Source organism: Gavia stellata, chromosome 2 (assembly GCF_030936135.1).
Source record: "Gavia stellata isolate bGavSte3 chromosome 2, bGavSte3.hap2, whole genome shotgun sequence".
Taxonomy (NCBI): domain Eukaryota; kingdom Metazoa; phylum Chordata; class Aves; order Gaviiformes; family Gaviidae; genus Gavia; species Gavia stellata.
In genome coordinates this window covers 52,591,878-52,617,717 of record NC_082595.1, presented here as the reverse complement: position 1 = coordinate 52,617,717, position 25,840 = coordinate 52,591,878, and the positions used below count along the sequence as shown (strand labels likewise).

Here is a 25,840-nt window from a genome sequence, read left to right as displayed (position 1 = left end):
AATCATTAAATAAGGACAATAACAGTACATGTCTTATAAAACATGAATCACCTCTCCTTGTAGGAAAGAGATTGCATAAGTGAGAGAGCGTGATTGGGGGGGGGGGAATGACCATCTTTGGGTTGAAAGGAATAGGCACTGCCTTCTTGAAAAACGTGAGAGAAGAAAGTCCTACTAAAGCCAGTTTTGAATCACACTGCTGAGCCAGGGAATTTCTAAAACTGCCATACAAATAAACCGCTTATCCAGTTTCCAAGCTTTCCTCAACAGCAAATGCACTGAGGTAATTCCAAGAATTTCTGAAGAGTTAGAGACAAAGCACATTAAATAAAAGTAGGAGATGGGAAAAAATGGTGAATCATTTGTGGAGAGTTTTTAAGTAAAGTAGCTGAAAGAATTTTTACAAAACTCTTTGGACAACCTCCCTCTGTCCTCAGAGAGTTATATAGGATTAACAGAACAAATACTGTTCCTGTATGTTTGTTTATCTGTGAAACTTCTCCACACAAAAAGTAATGATACCCTTTCATTGACATCATCCAAGTAATAATATCCTTCCGACTGTGTCATAGGGGTAATAACAAGGTTTCAAGTATTTCAATGAGTAATGTATTTTTAACATTCTACATAAAAATAAGATGACTCCTTAAAAATACATACCTCCTGTTGAGGCTTCGAGTACAGAATTTGACCCATTGTACCAAAGAAGGAATACAAGTTCTAAGAGACTAGTGATTTCCTCAGTTTTCTTAATAATTTTGTAATTACGCAATTAATTTATTTTATTAAACTTTTCATCACTATTCTACACATGACAAGCATACATTAGGAGACAAAAAAAGGAAAAGGGTGACATACAAAGCTTATCAGAACTCTCCTCTTAAGTTTAATTGCATCTTATTTATCATTCAGCAAATTAGCCTTGAGAGGTCACTGTTGCTCACGCAGGACAGAAACATTAATGCTAAGATACTACATAGAAAACCAGTTTAGTTAAGCAGTTACTGCTAGGCTTTTTACTCTATAATCCAGTCTTACGTTGACATGCAAAGACTTTTTCATATGATGCAGTAGAAGGTTGTGTGAAATTGTTCATAATGAAAATGTTATCTTTCTTCTTTCAAAGCATTACTTTAGTTACCTAATATAACATAGATTTAGTACAATAAGATGATATGTATTCATTAGAGTACTCTGATTAGATTGCTTCTTGTCATAATGTTTTATCACTAATGTGAAATACATTACAATGTTGATCTTTTTATTAAGCCAATATCTTTTAAAGCTAAATATCTATCAAGTCGTACAGGAAGTTAACTGTGTATCTGTTTATTGAACTTGATTTACTTCATTGAGCTTCTAATATAATCAGAAAAAATACAAATATCAAAGAAATTTCCTGCCTAAGAAGGAAAGTGAACTGCATATTAACTTCTTCATACTACCAGTGAGACTTCTTGTAACCCAACCAATAGAATAACTGCATTGCAGAGGCATGAATCTTAGGAATTAGACTTGCAGAAAAGCCGCAGTCATCGGCTATAGCTTCTTTCAGAACAAATTCCCTTTTCCATGACTGTGAGCTATTAGAATGGCCATTTTACTCTGACTGTATTCCCATTTAAACTCATGATAAAAGCAGGCTTTCAAAGCTGTTGTAAACTGAGTTCTCTTTTTACCTACTCATTTAAAAAACAAGTAGTAGCACTTGTCTTACATCAGAACTGAAATTCACTGATTTGTTCTGTTCACATGTTGAATTACATTCTGCCAATAATGTGAAATCTTATTTCATCCATTTGAAATGATAGCTCTCTCAAACTCTATCATATCCTATAAGCTAGATTTGATAGCTCTGAGACTGAACAGTATCGTACCCTGTGAGAAATTCTGGTTAAATTGGTGGAACCACTTACAGTAACCATTTTAGGATGTGCATGTCATGTATGAACAAAACCATTTAGGACTAGTTTAAGATTATTCGCATGCTAAACCATTTTCATGCTAAACCATCTCCAACACCTTCTTTCCTCTCAACATTTTAAAGAGGGTTAATTTTCTACTTTTTGGCTATAAAGATTTTTTTCCAATTCACTTAGAGCCACATACTTTTACAGTTAAAGCCCTGATCCTGCAAACATTTAAGCATATGCTTACTTTTACCTAGTGACAAAATCTTTTATATACTGACTAACAAGGTAAAAGCAGTTATAAGATTTGGGCCTTATTTGGCTTTCAGGAAATCTTTTTACACTCCTCCAAATACTTCAAGCAGCCCTTTTATTGAGCAAACTATTCCTGCAAGGCTACAAAGGAAACCCAAAATAAAAACAGAGATATCTGCACATTTGTCTAAGAAGGATAGTTTTTTCCATTTAAGTTTTAAATGGAAGAGAGAAGGAAGAAGAAAAGTCATAGCAGCACCTGTTACACTGCCTGTTAAACCCATCAACAGGGCAAAATGTGGTATGAACATGGCCATCAGCAGAGTTAATAGGAGAAATGAGCCTCTTGCACACAGAGCAAATAGTGGAGACCTGTAATTGGAATGGTTGCCTCTAGAAATACAAGCGTAGACAATTTCTGTGGCTGCAAAGAAGGGCAAAGGGTAAGAAAGAAGAGCCTTGGTTAAGAGACACAAATTCACTAGGGTTTGAAGAAATGATGGCAAGTTGTCAGTAATAACTTCCTTTGTCTCTTCACCCCAGGTCAAGAATGCAATCAGTGCAAAGGTTGTTTTCAAGACACAAGCAAAAAAGTGAGTCCAATTCAGCATACATCTAAATTCCACTGGGTTTTTCATGTTACCTTCAAGTGTGGGAAGAAATATTTGTGAAGTGTAACTGAAAATGATCACCCCTACAGAGACTAAGAAGTCCTCAAACTCAATGGAGAGTCTGAATTTTGCCCAGGACCACTGACGTATTTGTGTGAGGCAGTAAGTCATCACTACAAGAATGATAATGAAATGGAACAAGGAGCAAAGCTGGCTGAGTTTGGAAACAATTTTGAGAGTCTTGATAAATACACAAGGCAGCAGTGTAACAAATGCAATTACAGACCAAGTTTTCTCAGCCACTGGTACATATGGAAAACTATGTGACAGCAAGTTCCCACTAACAATCAGATACAAAATACATGTCATGATCAGTTCCATCACTTGGGTCACATTGACAACTATGCCACCTAGTTTGGGAGACAGCTTTTTGCAGCAGGCATTCGCAATATCTTCATATGTGTCTCTCACTCTTACGAGCTGCCCATCTTCATTTTCTTCATACAGGCAAGCGATTAGAATTTTGCCTGTGTAACAGCATAATGCTGCAGCCAGGATAATAAGGAACAGGCCACTGTATCCACTGTGGAGAAGAGCATATGGCAATCCTAGAACAAATATTCCCTGAAAAGGAAAAAGAGAAAGAAAAGATAGCACAAAATCCCTGAGGGTAAATGTTTACTAGAAGCCACACTCCCAAACCTGCTCTCCATTGAACACTGCTTTCACCTAACTGCATAGTGGAAGCACTGCTACATTCAGCTAAGTAAGTAACAATCATGAGAAATGTGTTTATTTATGATAAATGAAATTATCAGCAAATAAACTGCTCCTATCGACACACATGTAATGATAAGCTAGGAAAAAGAGAATGTGACTGAATGATAGAGTCAGGTTTCTAGTTAGTATTTAATGCTGATGTGATTAGAAGCACATTTTAGAAAGTTCATAGGCAGTTATTCAGTCAACATGCATATTAATGAAACAGGGTCAATATCAGTAAAATTAAGCAACTGTAACATCATCTGTACAAGTTTCATTCAAATTAAAAATAGCACTGTAGATAGTTCCAGTAACGACAATTCTTTTCAGTCTAAAAATTGTTAATAGACGTCTGGAAACAAAATGGCATTAGAGTGACATCAGACTTTGCTTGTGTTTCCTCTGTGGCTTCTGTAAGCTTCATGCAGCCTTTGCTCTTTTTAAGTCCACTGCTAAAGTGATTTCTCTCATGGCTGAGATTCTAGTCTGTGCAAACTTATTTAGGTGTTTAAAAATACATGTAAAACATACAGACATACTTTTCTTTAAACAGTTTCTAAAGGAACAGAATTATACTTGTTTTATCCAGTAAAAAAAACCGTGGCATTTTAGTTTCACAGAACACTGTGTGTATTTCTTTGTCTTTTTCCTTCTTCTCTATATTTAAACAACGCATTTATGTGGTTTCATTTCCATCAGCACAAAACCAACAAAACACTTGAACAATAGTTATTCATAAAAAGATCCAATTTAGGAAAGATGCTTCTGTGGCATTTCTCTTTTTATGCTACAAAGCTGAAATTAAGCAATGCGCATTAGTCAGACTGGTCAGGCATTTTTGTTCTTGATGGCTGAAGAAAGAGAGGGTGGAAACAAAACACACTTAACTAGTTCTACAGAAATTTTTACTTCAATATTTCTTACAGCACTGATAACATGATGAAATATAAGCATTTGTGCTCATGCTTGCTATTCCGGCCTGACGAAGTATTTGATTTGCATCAAACCTGTCTAAACTCTATTTCTGACCAAACCTGAGCAACCCCATCTGCTCTGCAAAACCCATGGATCACTGACAGAAGCAGGCCTCCTCGCAGAAGGGGTGACCCACTCTTCTTCTCTCACTTCCTGAGTGGGTAGTGTTGATGACTGCCCTCAGGAGCCAAAGCAGAAGAGGTGAGTTTAACATTTTAAATCTAAATTTCAGATTTTTCCATCCACAAACGTGGACATGAGGCCACGCGGGGGGACAAGTGTTTCAGGCATGCTTCTGTCTTTAGTGGTTTCTCTCAACTCAGGTTTTATACCCAGCAGACAGTTTCTATCAGGGCAGTCTAGGAGCCCAGCTCTGCCAGAGCTTGTCAAGAAGGTGGGTGCTTGTCTCAGCTTTGTAGGGTTTATACCCAGCACCCCACTTTAAAATGATACAAGTACTCCCAGGCCTGATCCATAAGGAGGGCTCTGAAGAGAGGCAATTTTTCAAACACTAAATAATCATCAATGCATAAAAAGTATTCTCCTTTTCTTCCAGCCACAAAATAGCAGTCCTTTTTGGGGAGATTGTGGGATGACCATCAACCAGAGAAGAAAGATTAGAAGTCCTTAAATTAGAGCAGTATTTTTTCTCTAAGTCAATTAAAAAAATGGTGTACCTATCATATGAATGAGCAGCATTGCCTATTTCACCAGGCTTCACTCTAGATGCAGGTATCTTCAGCTTTCAGCTGAATTAGAGCTGGAAGAATCATATTAAATACACACCCTAGTACATTTCAATTAAAAAGGTCTATGCCTTTATGTACTGAAACAGAAGTACCTCAGTTATTATTACTGACATAATAATAAAGTCATTGACTAGATACCTTTTTGGTTGTTTTCAATAACTTCATTTACAGCAATGGTTTTGTATAAGTCACAGGTGCCATTTCATTTAGGAGCTGGGACATTCAACTACATAGCTTGTGGTACTTCAGTCACCCAAATCCCCCCACTCCAATGACTTAGCTCTATTCTAATACAGTTCTCCTGACCCAATTAGCTTGCAGTGTAATTAGCATTTCTTTTGTAGGTGAACTTCACAGAAGTGTTCAAAATTCTACCATTTCTGCCAATAGTCTGCTTTCTTAAAAAGACTAGATATCTGGCTGTATCCAGACTGCAGGTAGCACACATGTAACAGTAGCTTTTGGTATTGTGCCATTTTTAATTGTGGCTTTGACTGATTGGCAAGTTAGGTAGTTGTCTAAAGAACAAAATGTGTTTTCTTTCCTAAACAATCCTTGGAGAACATTCACATAACAGACCGAGTTTAAAAGCGTCACAAATAAACCAAGTCTGTGAAAAAATCAGGAAGAGAAAAGCAAGAGAGTCATCTTCCATATCACCATAAGAACAATGATATTTTCTCAGTTCCTTGCAGTTTGCAGCAAGCTTATCCATCTCATTTGTTCCATACTCACAGCATTATTATTTTGCCCCTTAACCTGCATTTGGGAGTTCAAACGGTATCTGCTGACCCAAAAGGTCAATGTATAATTAAACCACAATTAAGTGCCAGCACAGGCCTTACCCACACAACGGCTTCTCCCCTGCTGAATTTAGTCTATTAATGTTTATATGGCTAGCCTCAACCTAAACCAAAGCACAAGTCTTTGAGAGACGTTATCACATTAGACAGCCATTTACAGTCCTCCCCACAGGTGTCCAGTTTTCCATGCTTAATGGTTAGTTTAATCAGAGCATAATACAATTCTAACCTCTAACATCTCCTTGCTGTTGTTTATATCAAATAATTTTATTTGGTACCTAACACAGACCACAGGATGACAGAGGTGGGGGGGTTTTGTTGGGTTTTTTTTTTGTCTTCTGAATTCAGACCTTATTAAACAAACCCATTTTTGCACTCTGTATGATTTTTCTTAAAATTATGTACCAGTGATTGCCACTTTCAAATCACATACAGTGAGTTTAGAATTTCTAAACTGAAACTTTCTACAGAAACTGTAAGTTTTCCTTTCAGCTGAGGTCTTTCACATCTTTTTCCCAGAGTTTGTAAACAATAGTTGGTGAGATTTGTGTAAGGGATTTACTGTTTCTGTGTCCTTTAGCTTTCAGTTAATAACAGAAAGCAAACATTGTGGACTTAACTGGTTTTGCAGCTTTTTGGATACAGAGCATGGCTAGTAGAGAGAAATGGGAGAACTCTGAACATGCCCATACAGTAAGTTTGTACCTGGTGAAATGACAGTGCTTCTTCCGCCTTGACAGAAATGTTTTTTCCATTTAAAAAAAAAAGTTTCATGTACCAGCATATTGTCAAATTTCTACAAAATATCAAAAAATGTTAGTGATGGCCATGAGAGCTCGAAGAACGAAAGACTCTTTGTCAGACTTCCAAACTCATTTTGGATTTGATCTCCTGTTCTTACCTTTCCAAAAGCAATACTTTCTGTTAGGACCATTTCCTGAACACCTGTTACACCATTTGTCAATGCACAGTTGGTCCAGCCTGGCCCCAGCACTTGCTGTTATTGAGTCTTCTGATCCTGTGTCCTCGTGTCCAAATTATGGCACAGACAGCCTTAGCTGTGAGGCATCAATTGAAAATGAGTGGCAAAAGGAACCGTGTCTTAAATCGCCTCCCAGCTCTTAGGTTTAGCATTCTGTCTGGGAAGTGTTCCTCTCTATGAGTGGTTTTATTTTCACCTGTTCTAGCGCTAAGTCAATGTTAGCTCTAAATATGCTGTTTTAAGGTGTTCTGTTTGCAAAATAGAATAGCACAGGGAAAAAGCACTCACACAGTTGGGTACAGGGGAGATGGAGTTTTTGAAACAGTCCTCTATCACAGCTCAGCTTGAGTGGTTGTGTTATTTGCCATCACTCCATCCACCCTGTATAGGGAGGGACTCCAAGCTTGCCCAGCAGGCTGCATCTTCCCTCGTCTCCCAAGACATTTGCAAGACTTGGGTATTTTTACCCTAGACTGAGGATGGAAGTGGACTGTTCTTTGTCGATGAGTAAATACATGTGCCTGGGTGGAGAGGTCCTTGTCAAACATCCAGAGTAGACTTAGCCTTAGAAAGCTAGGCCTAGAAAAAAGAAAGGGCTGAGGGCTGAACTGGTGATTCACCTTTGAAGAAATGGCAAGGACAAGAGTGGAAAGGGCATGTAAGGAAAGGTCAGTCTCAGCTAGAAGCTATTTATTAGCCTTGTCAGAATACCCCCAAGCGGAAGCAACCAGGTATGACAGCTACCACCAGAAATTACCAATCCACCTACAATACAAAACAAACAGATCAGGATTTCGAAATTACATCTGCACATTAAAACGTTTTTGCATTTGTCGATGGTTGCCCTGCAATATTTGAACTACATGGGAGTGTTTCCCACACCAGCAAGGCTAGCTGCTTGTTTAAAAATACTAGACATCTGGATTAGTGTAGAATGCAAAAAGTGTGCCTTCTGTTATCATACCACTGACACTACTTCATTTCAGGGCAAGCACCTCCCCAAGGAGCAAAATGTGTTTAGAAAAATGCATAAATGAGCACAGTCAAGCACTCTGAGAAAATAACAAAATTCCTTAATGTTCAGTTTTAAGACTTTTTAGTCCTAGGTAAAATGCTTCATTTCATAGGCTGCTTTAACCTGAAATATGACACTTGGAAAAACAAAGCAGATGATTGAAAGAGAATTAAAAAGTAAAGAAGATCAAATCATAGGTCAGAGTTGAGATACGCCAAAAGACAATGAAATAAAATAGAGTAAAAAGCAATGCTAAAAAAAAGAGAGAGAAAAAGATTTCACCTTAAGACTTAATCAGAAAAATAAATTAAGAAGAATTTAACTGAAATTTATTCAGTTAGTACACTTTTCCTATATGCAGAATACATGTTAATATGCCAGACTGCTGAATAAGCTCTGATTGCTTTTCTCACCACCTGTAGCTACTCCACTGGAACAGTTCATTTAAGCCTAACTATTTTCCCAACTATGTATTTGATTCCCTGCATAAACATGAGTTAGGCATAGAAACTATACAGGAAAGCCTTCATGGAACTTCTTGGAAGAGTAGGGAGATAAATTCAAGAACCCTGCTTTTCAGTACACTTTCACAAAATATTTAATTATGTTGTTTAGCATTTGTTGTCATTTAAAAGAAATAATTTTCCAGAACCAATGCAAGCCTGTGTTGCTGTGGTATTTATATGAAGCTACAACTTTATTAGCACTAAATTAAAAAATACAGCAAACCTCTTAATCTCATGCCATGGTAACAGAGCTACTTGCTTGTTGAGCTCCATGGTCTTTTTCCTTTCTCAGCTACCACTGTGATCAACAGTGATTTTGTATCTTCTTCTAGATCACTGTTGACTACATTGAATAATACTGGACCAGATGCCAATTATTCTACTGTATAACCTCATAACCCTACTAGAAACTCATTCCTTTGACAATAGATCCAAACTGACAGTTACTTTTTTGGGATCTGTCACTTAGGCAGTTGTTAATCTATTTAAGATGTATTCTATTGTTGCACTAATTTTTAAATCAGAATGTTGTGTATTAATGTGTCAAAATTCCTTTTAAATGTCTAAATATATTATTTATCTTTCACTGCCTATATTACAATCTCATCAAAGAATTATATCAAGTGTGTTTAATACGGACTGTAAGGACTCTTTCTCCAAAACCATAACGATTGACACTAATTATATTCCCAGCTTTTTATTCTGTATCAATTAAAACCTGTATTAACAATTACATTCTTTTTCTCAGAATTGTTGCCAGGTTTCACTAGTCAGGATTTAACTGGCTTTTTAAATATTGGAATGATATCCACAATCTCCTGAAAATTCCACATGTAATAGCGATTGAATAAAAGTATTATCAGGTCAGATGTATCTTTTGTTATGGCTCCCAAGTGCAAACTTGCTGGGCATTCTGCTTTCAAAATATTAACAAGATGATACATTTTAACATCCATTTTAAATAATAACTGTAGTTATCTAATAGTTAATTGTCCAAGTCTAAGCTTGGAAAAAATGAGCACCTCAATTTATAACTCACACTTATCTGAAGGTAGGTTGTTAGCAGAGCTGAGATGAATTTCCTTTCAGAGCTACCTGTTTCTCTTGCTGGGCAAGAGAATATGTACACAACAGAGTGTAGATACACAACTTAGGAACTCTGAGAGTTAGCTTTTAAATGTCTTATGCAGAATAGCATGATGCCCATCCTGAAAAATTACAAAATGGCCCACTGTTCTCCTGTGCTATGAGCAAATCCTCCTGATCCTCTACAGAGATTGCTTATGAAAAGTTGCATCTTTTTTCAGAGACGAGAACAATTTTAGTACCGCCCTCTACTGCTAATGTAGGAAAGCAGTGTAGCAAAATTTGGTGAGAGATCTCAGAGAAAAGGAAGGTGATCTTACATTAGAAAACCTCTAAGTTGATTTTACCCCCTCTCACATCCACATACTCAACAGCACTGGGGTGTGTGCCCTACTGGCTTGGCCAGGATCATTTGCGTGCACCAAGGAGGACAAAGGATGCCAGAAGTCAAGGGCTCACTGTGTCTCTGGGATTCATCTTGACTAGTGATGACAAACAGATTTTGGATTTACCTTCTTTTGGAGCGGATGCAGTTTTGGATCTTTTGCCTCACTATTTTGTCTCATCCCTTGTAAATATTAGGCAAAATTCCTGAATTTCACAGTACTGTTGCTTTCCTTAGCTGCATGTTTTATAGATACTGTCCTCTACTTCATTCCCTTAACGCTTATTTATAGGTTAGTTTTTCTACCTCTCCATTTGAATGAGATCACATATATGGTCCTCTGTAGCAGTTAACACATACCTTCCCTTTTAACTTTTTGTTCTGCTATTTCTCCTGGTGCTTTTAGATAAACATACACAGTCACATATAGAGACACACATTTCCATTCATACTGTGGAAAACTTCAAATATTGTCCATGGCCTGTATGACCTTGTCAGCAGATCCATCTCCTTTAATGTCAGTGAAAAATCTTCCTTTAACTTCAGGGATGGTTGAATTAGACCTCAGCAATCTTGCTTTTCCTGATTTTTCTTATTCGTTCTCTCTGCCGATGCCAGCCTGTTTTAGCTGCAGGGAGGAAAATGGCTAAGGTGTTTATTCTGTGATTAATGCCTGCAATCACCTTATATACTGAGAGCAACTTTAGAATTGTTGTTCTGTCAATCCTTCAGGTCCCATAAGCAGATGATAAGGCAGATAGACTGCTCAGGAGATGCTGTGATAAGGTCAGCAAGTAAGGAAGTTGCATGGTCTGCACTGCAAAATGTATGTGTCCGTTTGACTGACAGAAGCCAGTGATTTTGTTCTCCTTTTAGTGGCCAGGTTAGTCTTAAGAATCTCCTAAAGATTAGGAAAGGGAACAGAGGAAAGAAAATGTCTCAACAAAAGAGGAATTGCTGCTATCGAGTGTGACAGCTGATCCAATTGGCTTTGCTATTGGTTTAAATATTTGTTCTAAAACTGAAATAATATGCTTGATGCTTAATTCTGCATCGTTTAATGGAAAATGTCAGTTTGCATAAATTCAGAGCTGTCTGCAAGAATGCACTGAATCACACAAAGTAAATCTCCCAAGCAAATTACCTTTTAAGAAAATATATTATTTTGGTTGGTCCCAAAGGAGAAAGCAGGCTTTGGTAAAAGAATGAGGGCTTTTATTATGTGTTATGTAGTGAGAGGAAAAAGAGAAGAAAAAAGTAAGGCAGTCAAAAGTAAAACAAACATTATTTTGAAAGTTAGTAGTGGTGAGCAACATGGACTTACTGGCTGCTTACCTATTACTTCCCAGATTATAGCTCATCACGGATTCTCAGGTTTTCACCTGAAGGCAGGCAAGTAGTCAAAACATTCACTACAGCAACATGTGAGTGAGTTTCCATGAAAATGTGGTCAAAAGAGCCTGAGAGGAGGCAGAGAGGGGACTTCAGGAGACGAAGCAAAGCAAAGCAGTGGGGAGCCAAATAACTTTATTTAAGTGTGAACTGACATAACAAAAGGAAGAGTTAAAGTGCATAGAAAGTTCAACCTAAGGCTGGGAGAAAGTATTTGGCTTGTTAGGAGTTTTTCTTGAATGCTGCCTGTATGGGACAAGCCACAGTTCTTGTTACTTTTAACAAGTAAGGCTGCAGAGGAAATGGAAATAACCAAACCCATACTACAAAGAACTTTGCACTGGAACAAACCTTATGTACCTCTGAGAGGTGAAAAGGAAGCCAGGTTACACCTTCTGGAAGCTGGATTATGTTTTCTGAAAGCTGGCATAGGATTTGTCATGACTGCATGCAGAATAAAAGGTGACTGAATCCTCCCCTGGCTAATATTATCCTGGTCTTATCTCAGCACAGACCCAACCACCAATTTTACGTAGACTTTTGCTCAAGCTATAATGACTCCCAGAGCTCGGCATATGAAGTGGAAATTTGTATTACACCACTGCCTGGAGAGAACACAGTTAATAGACTGGATGAAAGACGTAAATAGTGGTATACTATTACTTTTTTTCTCTAGGAATCAGTAAACTGATACGGAGTATCATAGCATATTCTTCTGGAACACGTGAGAAAAGATGCTGTCTTATGATTAGGCTGGGTATACACAACAAATCTCTACTGCTTTTCTTCTCTTAACCTCAGTTAAACTTCAGTGGCGGCCCGGGAGGCTTCTACCTTTAGGACAAAAGAAGCAGCAACTGATTTTACTGTTGATATTTCATCATGCACAGATACAGATAAAGTTGAGGTTGCAAATGAATTCCTGTCATAAAGGTGTCTCTCTCCTATAATGACATAAAAGATCACATCATTCTTAAATTCAACAAAGTAGAATAATTCCCCTAATTTCAAGTAGATAAGACAAACATTCCCAAAAGTGTATAAATAATAATAAAGAGAAAAACTAAAGACCAGAAAAGAAATGTAACTAAGTTTTCTGGTATGCCCTGAGTACTCAGCATAAAAGCAAAGTTATTTAAGCTCTCCTTTAAAAGAAAAAAAAAAAAGACCTTGAATATAGTTATGCATTGTGAAACCAGGCATATGGCATACAAAATGCATGTCGAAGTTGTCTTTTTAAGGTCTCTAGATGTAAAACAGTTGAAGTATTACTACTTGAGGAGGTATTTCTCATTCTGTTTGTACAGACTGTGACACAGTGGTTCCTGACCTCTTTTGGCCCATAAAAAAAAGTACTTGAGTTATAAAGTAAGTCATATTCCTTTTCTGTGTTTTCTTTCTTTTTATTTTCCTCTTTCTTTAAAATTTATTTTCTTGGTCTGCAGCCACCCTGGAAAGACTTGGAGACAGGATGCTCTCTGGAAACAACAGCTGAGGATCTCTGGATGAACAAACTGGGGACCTTGATTATTCTTGACCTTTGGCAAAGACCTCAGGTTTATTCTTAACTTTTAGATACAAATACTGTCTGTATGGATAGAGATAAAAACAATTCTTTCATTATTAAAACAAAGTTGGTTAAGTAATTGTTGTAAAAGTTTGTATGTTTAAAAAAAGAGTTTAATTTCTTTTTCTTAACCTGAGCCATTCTGACAGTGCAGGGAAAACTTCTCAGCTCTATTGGATCTCTCCTTTGTTCATACTTCAGTGTTGATAGCTGTAGTGATTTCATATTTGAAAAAATTATTTTAAGACTGCATTTAGTTTCTGCTCCTTTCTCCTAAAGAATTTTCATTTCTTACATTCAAATTTTTAGGCAAAATCCCAATTTATTCATGAGGTGAAATTAATGGATTTTAGGTGAAAACTCAGTGACTATTACTAAAGTTACTACAGAGATTACTTTTTTTACTCTCTTTGGTATCCAAGGACATGATCACTTCTTAGCATTTATGAATTGGATTAATGTCACCCAACTTTTTATGTCTAAACCAGACATTTAATGAACGAATACACCCAGTAGCAGAAAAGACACACATGACAAATCTACCTTGCTTTGATGCACACTTATTAGGAATGGGATTCCTAACTTTACCTATCTAAATACAGCAAAAAGTAAAGCTAATCTGCTGGCTCTGGAAAGGATGGATAGAAATAAGGATCACCAGAGAATTATTCATTCCAACAGTATAGGGCACTTATTTTAGGCTTTGTGAATCTCCATCAGAGATGCCTATCTCTCTATGTCATCTATAGAGTGAGATGAATTCCTTCACGAAGGCCATGAGACTGTGAGGTGCCTGGAAAGACCAAAGGAAGAGCAGGAAGCTGGATAACTTGGGAACATGACTGCACCAGCAGAGGCAGGGACAGGGGGAAAAATGTATCATTAGGTAAACTGGAGAACACTAGAACATAAGGTTGTGAACCATGTGAGGTAGCAACAAGGGAGAATATGATGGGCAAGAGGCTGTGAGGAAAATTGACTGGATATGAGAAATACCTAACTATAGGCATAAGACAGGAATAAGTAGAAGGCTAGAGGGAAAGTATGAATTATGCAGCTGATTATCCTTTCTGATTAGGAAAGGAAACCTTCAGGGGTGGAATGGCAGCTCCTCACAACTTAGGAGATAGCAAAGAGTCTCTGAAACCCCATTCAAGCAGCAGAGGGAAGCCTACAGTTTTGTGCAGGTATTTTATTTTTAACTTGAGATGACAACAATAAAAAGAACAAAAGGAAGAGCTCAAAGCAGGTGGCTTTCCAGCAGAAGTGAAAAAATTCAGCAGGCAAGCAAAAGCAGCAAGAGCAGGAGTGGAGAACTCATTTTAAACTCTGGATCCCAATTAAAGCTTAGAAGAAGATTTTTAAGTCCCTTAAGGGAAAGTGACTGTGGAGATGTCATTTGGAGTTGCTGAAATCATGCAGACAAGACAAGAGAATGGCTTTAAAATGTAGTGAGATAGAATAGACCTCAGTGCCAACTTCTAAATATGATACAAACAGTAAAATGAGGGAATTAACAGTCATTATAAAGGGAAAAATAACTTCTTATAAATATAAATAACTTTCTTACAAAAGAGAAATAATATATCTTCCATCATATAATTCTTATACCCATAGTTACATTTCTTCAGGCTTCAGTAGAACTATTCATAATTTCTGAAATACGCAGATTTAGTTTGAAATAATCAAACTAGGATGGGTTTTAAAACTGAAAAAAAATCCTCTGCTTACCAGGGACGAAACAAACATGTTTCTAGAGGGGAAAACTGCAAAAAACCCTCACTCTCCTGAATGGAAATACCCATGTACAGTAAAGGCAAAAGCTGAAGCTACCATTGCTACTGATAATATAAAACAACCAAAAATGTTTGCTCTAGGGACCTACAAAACATAATCCTGCTGGTGCTGTTATTTGTGTCAATTCAAGAAATGGACTGAGAGAAATTGAAACGGATAGCAGAGTATGTGTGTATGAGTTGAAGTGAATGTTTCCTCACTTTGACTCATATGTTTACATTTTTGAGAAGTAAATATTAAATTTGATTTTTTTTTTGTTAGCTATTTAGTGAACACAGTATTGTACATATGGCAATACTACTGCCACTGGCCAAGAATACAGAGAAACATTGCCTTCCAAGAAACATGGTGTGTGTGGGGAGAAGAGGGAGAATAGATGCAAATAGAAGTCAATTTCTTTTATTTAGCTTTAGGGGCAAAACATTTTATACAGCTTACTGTGCTAAAACTAGGTTACAATATATCATCTTCAGTACTGTGTGTAATCAGTGTTTAGGGCTTTTTATTTTCTCAGATAGCTCCATTTGCTCATTCAGACAGAGCTTGTGCTATTTCAGTGAATCTCCTGCTGTCAGGAATTATACACGTTGAAGTAAACTGTAGATTAACCGTCTATGGATTGTGGGGAAGAAGCTTCACCATTGGAAAGTCTGCTACAGAAACATTACTATTTCTGATTCTATCAGTATATTATAATAATTCAGATGTCCTTTACTTTCAGCATTAAATTCTCATACACACCTGCAGATGTTGAGTTTGTCAACCTTTATTCCTCGATGAACCCTAAGGCTCACTCAATCTTTTTATAAAAAAATGAGCTCCCTTCTGAAAATTTGCTAATGGAAGTGAAGGAAGTTTATAAAAAACAGGAGAGGAATGCTACCTGACAAAATATTTTACTTTCTGCTGCCTATCACTATGTTCTTGCTGCCTTGGGAGCAATATTATCTTGGGAGGCGTTATAAGTTTAAATACGGTTTATTAAAGCAAATTCGCTGAGCTTACACACCTTGTAAGTTTAAGAACAGGGACAGAAATAACATTGTTAAGAAGAAAATTTTCCATCAGTGGTAGCTGGTCAGTGGCATGTGCTATGGAGAGGCACAAGTGAACGAGTAATCTCAGCCACAGAAAGCTGGTAAATAATTATAATAGGTAATTTGGGTTTTGTTTTGAAAGGTAACTGTCAAATATAATATCACAACAATAAAGTAAGCAGATATAACAGATATAGAAATTCAAAGTTGCCTAATAATAGTGTTTTTAAATACCATGTGACCTGCCATGAGTTAAAAAAAAGAGAAATTATACCATCTGTTTTCATTCAGCTTGTTAAAAATGCTCTCAGGGATTCATGAGACCAAAAAGCATGGTAGATTAATTTGATTTTAGTGTAGCGGGAAAGTATATCAGCTATTCCCTTCACCTGAGGGAGCCAGAGATCCTTGTTCTGCAACAAGTCGTGGTGCATTGGGTTCTCCCATGGAATAAAGTGATCACTGCTTTCAAGCAGCTGACAGTCACTTGATCCTGTTCGGTAACATTTACTATTTCAAAGGGTATAATTTTCATAATGCTACTATCCATTTATCTTTGATATCATGGTTCTGTCATTCTCTTTCTTGACCATCTGGATTTTTAAGATGGAATGCCCATTTTAATGGCTGAATATTCTAAAGGTACTCATCACATTCGTCTGCTTATTTATCTTGTGCTCAGCCCCTACAATGGGTCTCAGTAACAAGGAAGAATCCATTCTATATAGAAAAAAAGAGAGGAAATGGAATCAAAAGTCAAGCTCATTTATCATAGGCCACATTTAAACAATCACTCTTTTGTAAAGAGTTGCTGTAAAATAGAAAACGTTCTGAGACCTACTTTCAAAATTGTTTTCATTATTGAAGCACCTGGAAGTCCTTGATCGGAACCCCATTGTGCAGGGCACTATGCAAACAAAGTACAAAAAGATGGTCTCTTCTCCAAAGAATTTAAAATCTAGGGATAAGATAACAGGAAACAAATATAGGCAGACGGGGAAATGAGGAAACAATGAGTCAATATTGGAAACTGTGAGTCAAGAGCGTAAATGGTAGTTTCAATATAGCTTGTAACTGTGAAATTTTCAGCAAAAAGATATTTCTAAGAGGATCAGAAGATTGCAAATAAATATCTTCATATAAGTTCATAGGAATGCTTGTTTAAATATTTAACAAATTGGCAATGGTAATTGTAACTGGAAGAACAGAGATCAGAATCTAGATGCAGAAAGATAAATGGTAGATTGTTAAAGAAAAGGTGAGTATCTTATATTTGATTTGATGGTAGAAGAGGTGCTTGCAAGAGCTGGTGGACACATGGGGTATGGAACTGCATCAGCTTTCCAGGTGGGTGTGCATGGGGTGAGCTTGGCAAGGTCAGGGAAGAGTGTGCTACTGTGACCCTAATGGGGAATTATTAGCGCTCAGTTAAGAGTTTTAGCCTTGTGGATTGGTAAATCAGACTATGTATTAGCGAGGTTTTACAGTAAAAATAAGCAGAAGCTGGACATAGTCTGAGTGTGAGGATTTAGGAAGAGGCCTGACGGAAAGATGATGACAGGTGATAGGCCTGCATGGCAGCAAGGAGAAAGACATTCACAGGTGGTGAAGAAAGGTTGGTGTGGGCAGACTCTGGGTGGAAGAAAAGGAGCTCTGTTTAGCTGCTTCTACTGACTGCTGAACAGACAGACCAATATCTTATGTGGGCAGCAGAGGGATCTAAATAAGATTTAAACCTGAACCAGCCCAGGAAAACACACTCTGCTGTCGTCACACACTCCCACAGGCAGTGAAGGATGTGGTGTCTATCAGCAGTGTCTGTAGCAGCCCCGAGAGCCTGAGTCTGCTGCAGGTGACAACCTCAGGGAGGAAGGCATGAGGCAGATGTTCAGGAGAGATCACCAGCATTTGTTGTGTGCCTGGTTATGGACAGCAGTGTAGAGCAGAGGAAGCTGGTCATGACCCTGTGTATTAATTCATGTATCCTTTCTCTTACGAATAATTCTGGCAATGAAAAATACAAATAGAGTGGTGTAGCGTGCGTGTGCTTGTAGTTATCTACCTACCAATGCAAAAGCCTTTTTTAGGCACTAACACCCCCAGAGCAGACAATCTCCTGGGTGGTTTGAAGGTTTCCTAACGACGAAATGAAAGAAAAAGAGGTCTGGGAGGCAGAGGCACAATGTTCAGGTTTCTGAAGTGTTGCTCACATGTACCATTTATTTTATATATGTCATGGAGAAATGTAAACTGACACACCCTTTTTGCAACCATATGTAAAAGTGCATGTAAATCACACCTCTGTCACTCAGCAGGCTGTCTATTAAGCTCTAGCAACACTGTTGATAATAGCTGGCCTTTGAAGAATGGCAGGGTTTAAAGCTCTTGGGTGGAGATGTGCTTTCACTTCATTCATGTAACTGTACTCAAGCTGACTGAGATATAAAATAATAGAAATACTGATGTCCCCACTACGGGTGTCTGTTGGCAAGCTGAATTTGGCAGCATGCCAAATCAACTCGCCAATCCCAATTAATGGAAAGGTTCATGTTATTACTGGCTAGAAAGAACCCCTGTAAGGAGAAGGGTTGAGCTGGTCTCTCCCAGGTCCTCCACTGAACCCCACACCAGGACCTTGGCGCCTGTTCCCTGCTCTGACTCCCTCAGACCTACGGAGAGGTCCCTCTTGCTGTGGGGCAGGAGGAGAAGGGCAGGAGGAAGCAAGTGGGAGGGCCCCCAGCGTGAGGCCAGGTCTACCTTTGACCACAAAAGCTTTGTTCGTAGGTTTTACTGGCAAACGAGTTAGAAAGGTGGTTGAAAATCAGTGCCCAAGTACTCAGCTGTGTCTGTGCCCTTTGCCTCTTCTCTGTCCTCAAACACACATTGGGTAGTGACAAAACTGCCGTTTTGCACTGGAACGCAGCAGTTAGGATAAGCACCAGCAAGACCAATATGCTCTACTACTTGCATCGGGTGTCCATGCCCAGGTGCTGGCACTGGGGGTCGGGCTGCCGGGCGGCCTTTGTGAGGAGAGGCCGGGGCTGCCCCGTGCGGGACTCAGCTGGTTCCAGCCGGCGCCAACGGACCCACTGCAGGGCACAGGTGAGCCCTCCAGCCAAGATGGCGGCGCCTCAGGGAAAGCGTGTGTAAGGAAGGGCCAAAAACGCCAGAGGGTAGGAAGGGGACCATAGGAGTGAAGCACTGAAGTTGAGCATGGGTCAGGGGGGAGGAAGGGTGTTACTTTAATGTTTGTCTTTTTTTTCCCAGCACCAGATGCAGTAATCAAACGTATATACATTTATTAGCAATAAAGCTAATTCTCCCCAAGCCGAGTCTGTTTTGCCCACAACAGTAACCGGCAAGTGATCTCCCCGTCTTTATCTCGACCAAGGAGCTTTCCCGCTCCTGCTTTATTTGTTCCCCCCTGCCCGGCTGAGGGGGGCAGTGAGCGAGCAGCAGATTGGGAGCACGGCTATTCGCCACAGCTAACCCGCCACACTACTGTATGCTTACTTGCTAGTTCCTTTGTCCTTTTACATGCACAAAATTTCAACTAATGCCAGCTTCACGTAGGAGGTCTATAGCCTCACACCTATAAAATAATTGTTCTAAAAGATTAATAGTAGTAGATTTTCCAGATGAAAAGATTCTCAAACTTACATGACAAGTGGACAATCAACAAGAAGTCTCCGCTTACAAGAAAAAGGCACTTGCAAATTCTGCAAGAATTTCCTGACCAGACTGTGACAAACTGGACATCAACCCCAGGATAAGTATACTATACATTGCAGTGACTTAGCTACTGTTTCTGAGAATAACCTGCAAGATAATATGTCAGCTTTGACATTTAGATGCTGAAATATACAGATTTCAACAGTACTAGCCAAGAAAAGTTTCACCTAAAGTTGTTGGAAATAATAGATAATTGGCATTGCTAAAAATCAAGTGTCAAATAAATACTTTTGTGAAATGTAAGGTTATAATCAGAAGTTCTGAACAGAATTATTCAGATTTCTTTAAGCACAGTAGTGTTTCTGGCTACTGTTATGAAAAGGATGTAATATTAGACAGCTATGTCAGTAAAGCTCAGTAAAAATCAGTTAAAGATGTAAAATAAAGGTATTGGTTAAGAATAAATATTTAAAAATATATCTACCTTACACCAAGAATAATTGAGATATTCAGATTTAAGGCTGAGGTTGCATGTTAAGTTCCATCAATGTGTTGAGTATTATACTTTAGAATGTCTCTCTCTCACCTCATATGAGATAATTATCTCATATGATAATTAGCTAAAAACATATCAACATAATAAATTATAGACCATTGTGTATCAGTTATAGCCAAACCATTGAGGCTATTAGAATCATTTATGAAGGAGACAGAGTGAGAGAGATACCTCCTCTTGCAACTCATCTATTAGGAAATGCGATTTTGGGCCCGTGGTGCAGGCAAGCATAATCAAAAGACTGCTTTAAATTCTAAAGATGTTTACTATGTCATTTTAACATCTAGAAGGCTGCAAGAATTGCAATACTTTGATCCATTACTTGTGTAACCCCTGTAGTTGCTTCTGGGGTGCTTCAAGAGCTAGTATGGTGCTTTCTGAACCAACTGTTCATATGTTGGGGACTGTCTGTATGTCCAGGGAATAATTTGTGGAGTAGTTATGTTATATCACAGCTCCTACTTGCTGGCAAATCTGACACAGAGGGTCCATGGAAAACTGTTTTTCCGCTCCTAACAGTTCCATAATAGTTACAGTAGAATATGCTGATGTAAATATATTCAACACTCCCTCCATCTGTTCATTGCCCAGATGATGTGACAAACAACATAAAATGCAAAACCTACAAAACAGCAACTTAAATCCCAGGAGAACAATCCAAATATTTCTTCCTGGAACAAGAAACAATTTTAGATGAGCCACCTCTCTACATTTAGGAGTTCTGGCTTCATGACATTTTAGTGTTCACAGCTGACCAAGGGAAAAGTAGACTGACATATTGCATTCTCTAATGAGATCTATGGGAATGGCAGTTAGTTAACTCAAAATCAGTCCACTGCACAGTGCTTACATATCAAATAAAGAGATTTCTGTGAAGTAAATATAATTTCATTGTTGCAGGATAACACATTTTTGATAAAAAGCTTTTGTGATAAAAATAAGGTTGGCAATAGAATATATATCCTGTATGCCGCCTTCTCTGTGCTATATGAATGTGCGCACAAAGCTAAAGAACTCTACTGCAGGGTCTGAGCTGAAATAAAAGGTTATATGAAGTAGTGATGTATGTCCAGAATCTTTTTTTCCCTCAAGAGAAAATCCAAGGAGAAAACCAGGGCACAAACATTAGTTCCAGAGTCTTCTTCCCTAAAATACATCTTTTATCAATTACATTGCATAATGGTGACATTTTATCATAGGAAAAGCAGATCAAGTTTAGATGGCTCTCACCAGGCTCTAGGCTTTTTTTGGATCTCCAGTTGTGGCTCTATGGGTTTGTGGTTGCAAACCTATGAAAAAATAAATTCAAGAAGTACTGCAGGTGCATTTCAGCTAAAATCTTATCAATTGGCATTTTTATGTGCACCACAATAGTCCTACAGTCTTGGAATTTTACTTTGTGCTGTCATATTTTGACTAGCTCCATTTGGAAACTTGAATTACTTGCTGGTCCTAGGTTAGGTATCAGTGTCAGGCATCTCCCTTTAATTCTCAGTACCACCTCTTGATATGAGATGCAGCAGTTTGTTTCTGTCAGACATCTATAATTTAGTTCAGAGTATGACTTTAGTGTCAATGTATAATCCAAGGAAGTTACTGCTCTGGGCACCAGAAAGGATTGACCCTTGTTCTCAAGTCTGGAAAATAAATACTTAAGATCAAGTACTGCAGTTAAGATCTAAGTGGTTATTGAGTTAAATGTGACTAAATTATTTAAGCTTGAGGATGAGAAGATTTGCATTGTGGTAACTCTAACGACCTGATGGCGAAAACATTTAGCTTTCTAAGCACACAAGCATGTTCATATTTCTATTTAGAAAATGCTTAAATATGGTGTCAGTAAAGCTTAATAGGAGGGGTGTTTAGACACCGTAAAAAGATGTTTGCCTTTATATCTTTAGGGGCATGTCTGCTAATTCTGTTTCTCAGCGTCATTGTGCTTTGCACTTAAGTCTTTGGGAGTTGTTGATATTCAGTAAGCACTCTAAAGATTTAGTCTGTATTAGGGAGATGAAGGCAGGTAACTCAGAGGAAACATCACAGAAAAATAAATATTAACTATGAGATATTCTCAAGTGAATCTTTTAGAGTTACATAAATAAAAATGAGCCAAATTGGAACCCAATATGGAAATGTATCCATAATGGTACACTGTGAAGGTAATACAGATATACACTTTCATTTTTAAAAATGGTGATTATTGAAGTGTTGAGTCTTTTCTAAACTAATGTACAACATACAGAATAGAAATATAATTAGCATATTTATGATCACTACTGTAATAATTGTTAATTCATCATTGACACAATTTTTAATAATTATTAATAATACTAATTGCATTATAGTTTTTCCTAGAAGCACTTGCAGTAGACAAGCACCCTATAGTGTTACTGTGATCATGGAACAAGAAAATTGCCTCTGTCATAGGTAATTCTAATCTTTGTACAACCTAATCTCTGCAACAGGAAACAGGAGATGAAAGATGGTTACATTAAGGTATCAGATGCATTGAATCAACTGGCATAATCAGTATGCTTTGATACATCACATGTTACCAAACGTCTAGGGAAAAATCGTGCACTTATATTACACTGTATTTTAAAGACTGTACAAGCATCATAACACTGAAAGCACTTCGGACCTGCCTGGTAAAGTGGCTGACTTTTTTGCACTGTTAAACTTGTTCGTGCTCCTGAGACCTAAGTGGAGATAAACTCACCATGGTCTAAATTACAGTTATGCTGAGGTGAACATTATTTCACTTCTTGGCATTATTTCACTTCTTCCCTTTCTCTCTCTTGGTTTTTCTCCATTCTTCATTGTCTTGTACTCCTTCATTGTACTATAGAGTGAGTGCTGCCTTCTTTTACTTTGGCTTTTTCTTGCACAAACATTCTCCAAACTTTTTGCAACAATCCTCCTACATGTGGCTGGCAAATAAATAGACTTTATTGTCCTTTGGTTCTGCTGTGAAATGCTGTACCATTAGAATTTAACTGCCTTCTTCCTTGTGACTGTTGCTTTGCTTGTCTCTCCAGCACTACTGTACAAGTCAGTACAAATTTTTTTGGCCTTTTACTGCTATATACAAACAAACGCAACTTGCATTGCTCTGCCAGGTGGTGCTGTTCATTTTCCCTTTTGAATTAACTCAGCTTTATGGTCTCTGTCCTTATCTAGATTAACTGGATACAGGTTTTCATTTGCTGGTGCAGTGTTGGAATATGAAGCATGTTTCCCTGGAAACTTTAAACGTCTGAAGCAATCACTTCCATGTACAATATTGTCACCAAAAGTGCACATTTTTTCAGTTGAGGTTAAAAACAAAATAAAAATCTCTACCTGTTCTTTTAAAATATTTGCATTTAAAGCACTGTAAGAAAACCCTTGTATTTAATTTCAGAGACTGAAAATTTAATCATTCCTATAATAAATCTGGATTGTGAAATAATTTCACTTTTAGACTAACTGTATTCACCGGAATAACTGTTTAGAACACTTCAGAATTCTGCTGAAATGTTTACCTCTAATTGCCACGCAAAATGCTTCTGCCCCTTCCTCTGGGTAATGCAAAACCAACTGTCATTTTAGCATAGATTGTCTGCACCAGTCAAGAATGTTTGGATTGTTTTAATCATTCTGTTCACAACTCCGATTTTCTCTTCGAAGCTATTCATAGAAATTTCTTCAAACTGTTATTTTTTACTGACAGATGCCTGTTCAATATTCTCTCCTCCTCTCCTGCCTTTCCCCTTCCCTTTCTCTGCTCTCTACCCTTGTTCCTAAACCAAATGCCAAGGTATTGGGAAATAGGAAAAATACACACGTGTACATAGATTCACGTATGTGCTCACAAATGCACACATGCATTTTCACAATGTGTTGTTAGGACACTTCAGTTGTACTATTAACGAAACTGCAGCTCCCAGGCTTTGCCATCCTCAGCCCGCCTTAGGAAGAAAGCTCAATACAGCTGTAGCCAACTGGTCTTTTAATGCTGATTTCTAAAATATTTGACCAAATGAGATCCAACAGCAGTATGAAACACTCAGCATGCTGAGAGTTTTGACTAAGACCATAGTTACTGATCTGATTGAATAATTCAGCTCAAATTTGTCCTGTTTTTAAATAGGCAACTGTATGTTTGATAGTGTTTTTACACTGTGTTATCGGTCTACTTTTTAACTGGAAGATATAATAATAATTAATAGCAATTGTGTACATAATGACATTCAGGAATTTTTAGGCACTTTGATATATATACAGAGGCATTATTACTTTTGTTTTTCAGAAAGGAAAACAATGGGTGAGAGAGAACGTTACTTGCCAAAAGGTCATACAGCAAATATTGACAAAATTGACTTCCAGAATGAAATCTTGGCTTCAGCGAAATCACAGGCAAAACTCACAAAGACACCAATGGGCTCTCATCCCAGACTCCTGTCCTGACTAGATGCTGCTGAGGGAGACTGAAGATAAAATGTGTTACTAGAATGTAGTTGGGGTATTTTAGGACTTCATGATTTATTCACAGCTGAACACTTTCTGAGAATGATATGCCACTGTACCCTAGATGTTATTGCATTGGCTCTTATGTGGTGGTGCTCATGTTTGAAAATACAGCGGGGTTAGAAATATGTCCTTTTCCTCCTCCTTTGCAGAGCTAAGGGATGAACTGGATAAATAGACAAATGTTCATTGGCATAATCACAGACTTGTGTGACACTGGAAGGATTATTTTTCTGTAATTAAAGTGCCATAAAAAGTGTTTAAGTAATGGTTACTGGGACTAGATGTGTCTGTGGATACTGCTTTCATCTTACCATGTCAGACAGAAAGTTAGTGGTAATGATAGAATTATGTAAGGAAATGAATCATGAAAAGTGAGAAAAAGAATCTGACACATTTAATGCTAAATTTAAGGATTCAGAAAGATACTCAAATTCCACACAGGATGCTGGGACCAAATGCTTTCAGTCTTTTCAACCTGACTATTTTCTTTAACATTGACAAGTATTATTACACTTCTTGTGCTTCATGCTCCAATTTATATCTAGTCTAACTTACATGTCAGTAAATTTATGTCTGACGTCAGTCTGACTCTTACTATCCTCTTTTTATTAGATGTTTACCTCACATTTCTATCAAACATCTCTGTCACTGAATTCAAATAGACTTACTAAAGATAACGTCTGCACTTCCAAAACAGATGCAATCACGACCTTTTCGTTTTCACCTAGTTTAAATATTTTCTAAACTTTAGCTAAGACACCTATCTTTTTTTCCCTTTGGAACTTTTTTTTTCTGAGTGTTAATCTTATGCAGAAAGGTTGAAATATCTTACTAATAAATTCATAGAAACCTTTTAGAATATTGCAAAATGATGGTAACATTAAGTAAAATAAAGCAGGCTAAGTGATGACCAGGTTTTTCAAATGATGATTGTAATGAGTGGAGAAGTAAAAGGTTACCTGAATGGCGTTTGTTACATTCCATCCTGCTTCCCAGCTGGTGATCAGTTTGACCTGGGTACGTGGCAGGGGAGCTGGGGAATTGTATTCTGGATCCTGGTGACAAATGTCAAGCTCAAAGTTCAGGGGTCCATCTGGTTCCTCTGTCTCCTCACTTTGAGGTCTGTTCAGTTCATCTCTTCTGGCAAAATTCACATGCTCTTCATCAGTGTCTAGGCAGCTGTCCCATCTCACAATTCCCCAAAAGAGAGATGGTGTTTCCCTAAAGCAGTTGAAAAGAGATGAAAATGTCTGCTTCAGGTGAGCCAT

The 25,840-nt window shown here is 37.8% G+C and overlaps 1 protein-coding gene across 1 annotated transcript; it reads right to left on the bottom strand.

Moving 5' to 3' along the window:
- Nucleotides 1-2,248: 2,248 nt before the first annotated feature.
- On the bottom strand, nt 2,249-25,840 carry LOC104263043 (vesicular inhibitory amino acid transporter). The gene is made up of 2 exons (XM_009819611.2): nt 25,532-25,840; nt 2,249-3,400 (listed from the first exon to the last, which is right to left on the bottom strand). Exons 1-2 carry the CDS (start codon nt 25,838-25,840, stop codon nt 2,249-2,251), a joined length of 1,461 nt encoding a protein of 486 aa, XP_009817913.1.

What these genes read in the sequence shown, in the direction of transcription:
- LOC104263043 (XM_009819611.2), bottom strand. Translation starts at nt 25,840, where the DNA reads ATGGCTCACCTGAAGCAGACATTTTCATCTCTTTTCAACTGCTTTAGG. An exon ending in ATGTAACAAACGCCATTCAG is followed by an intron (nt 3,401 to 25,531) that starts GTAACCTTTTAC and finishes TTTCCTTTTCAG; the next exon opens with GGAATATTTGTTCTAGGATT.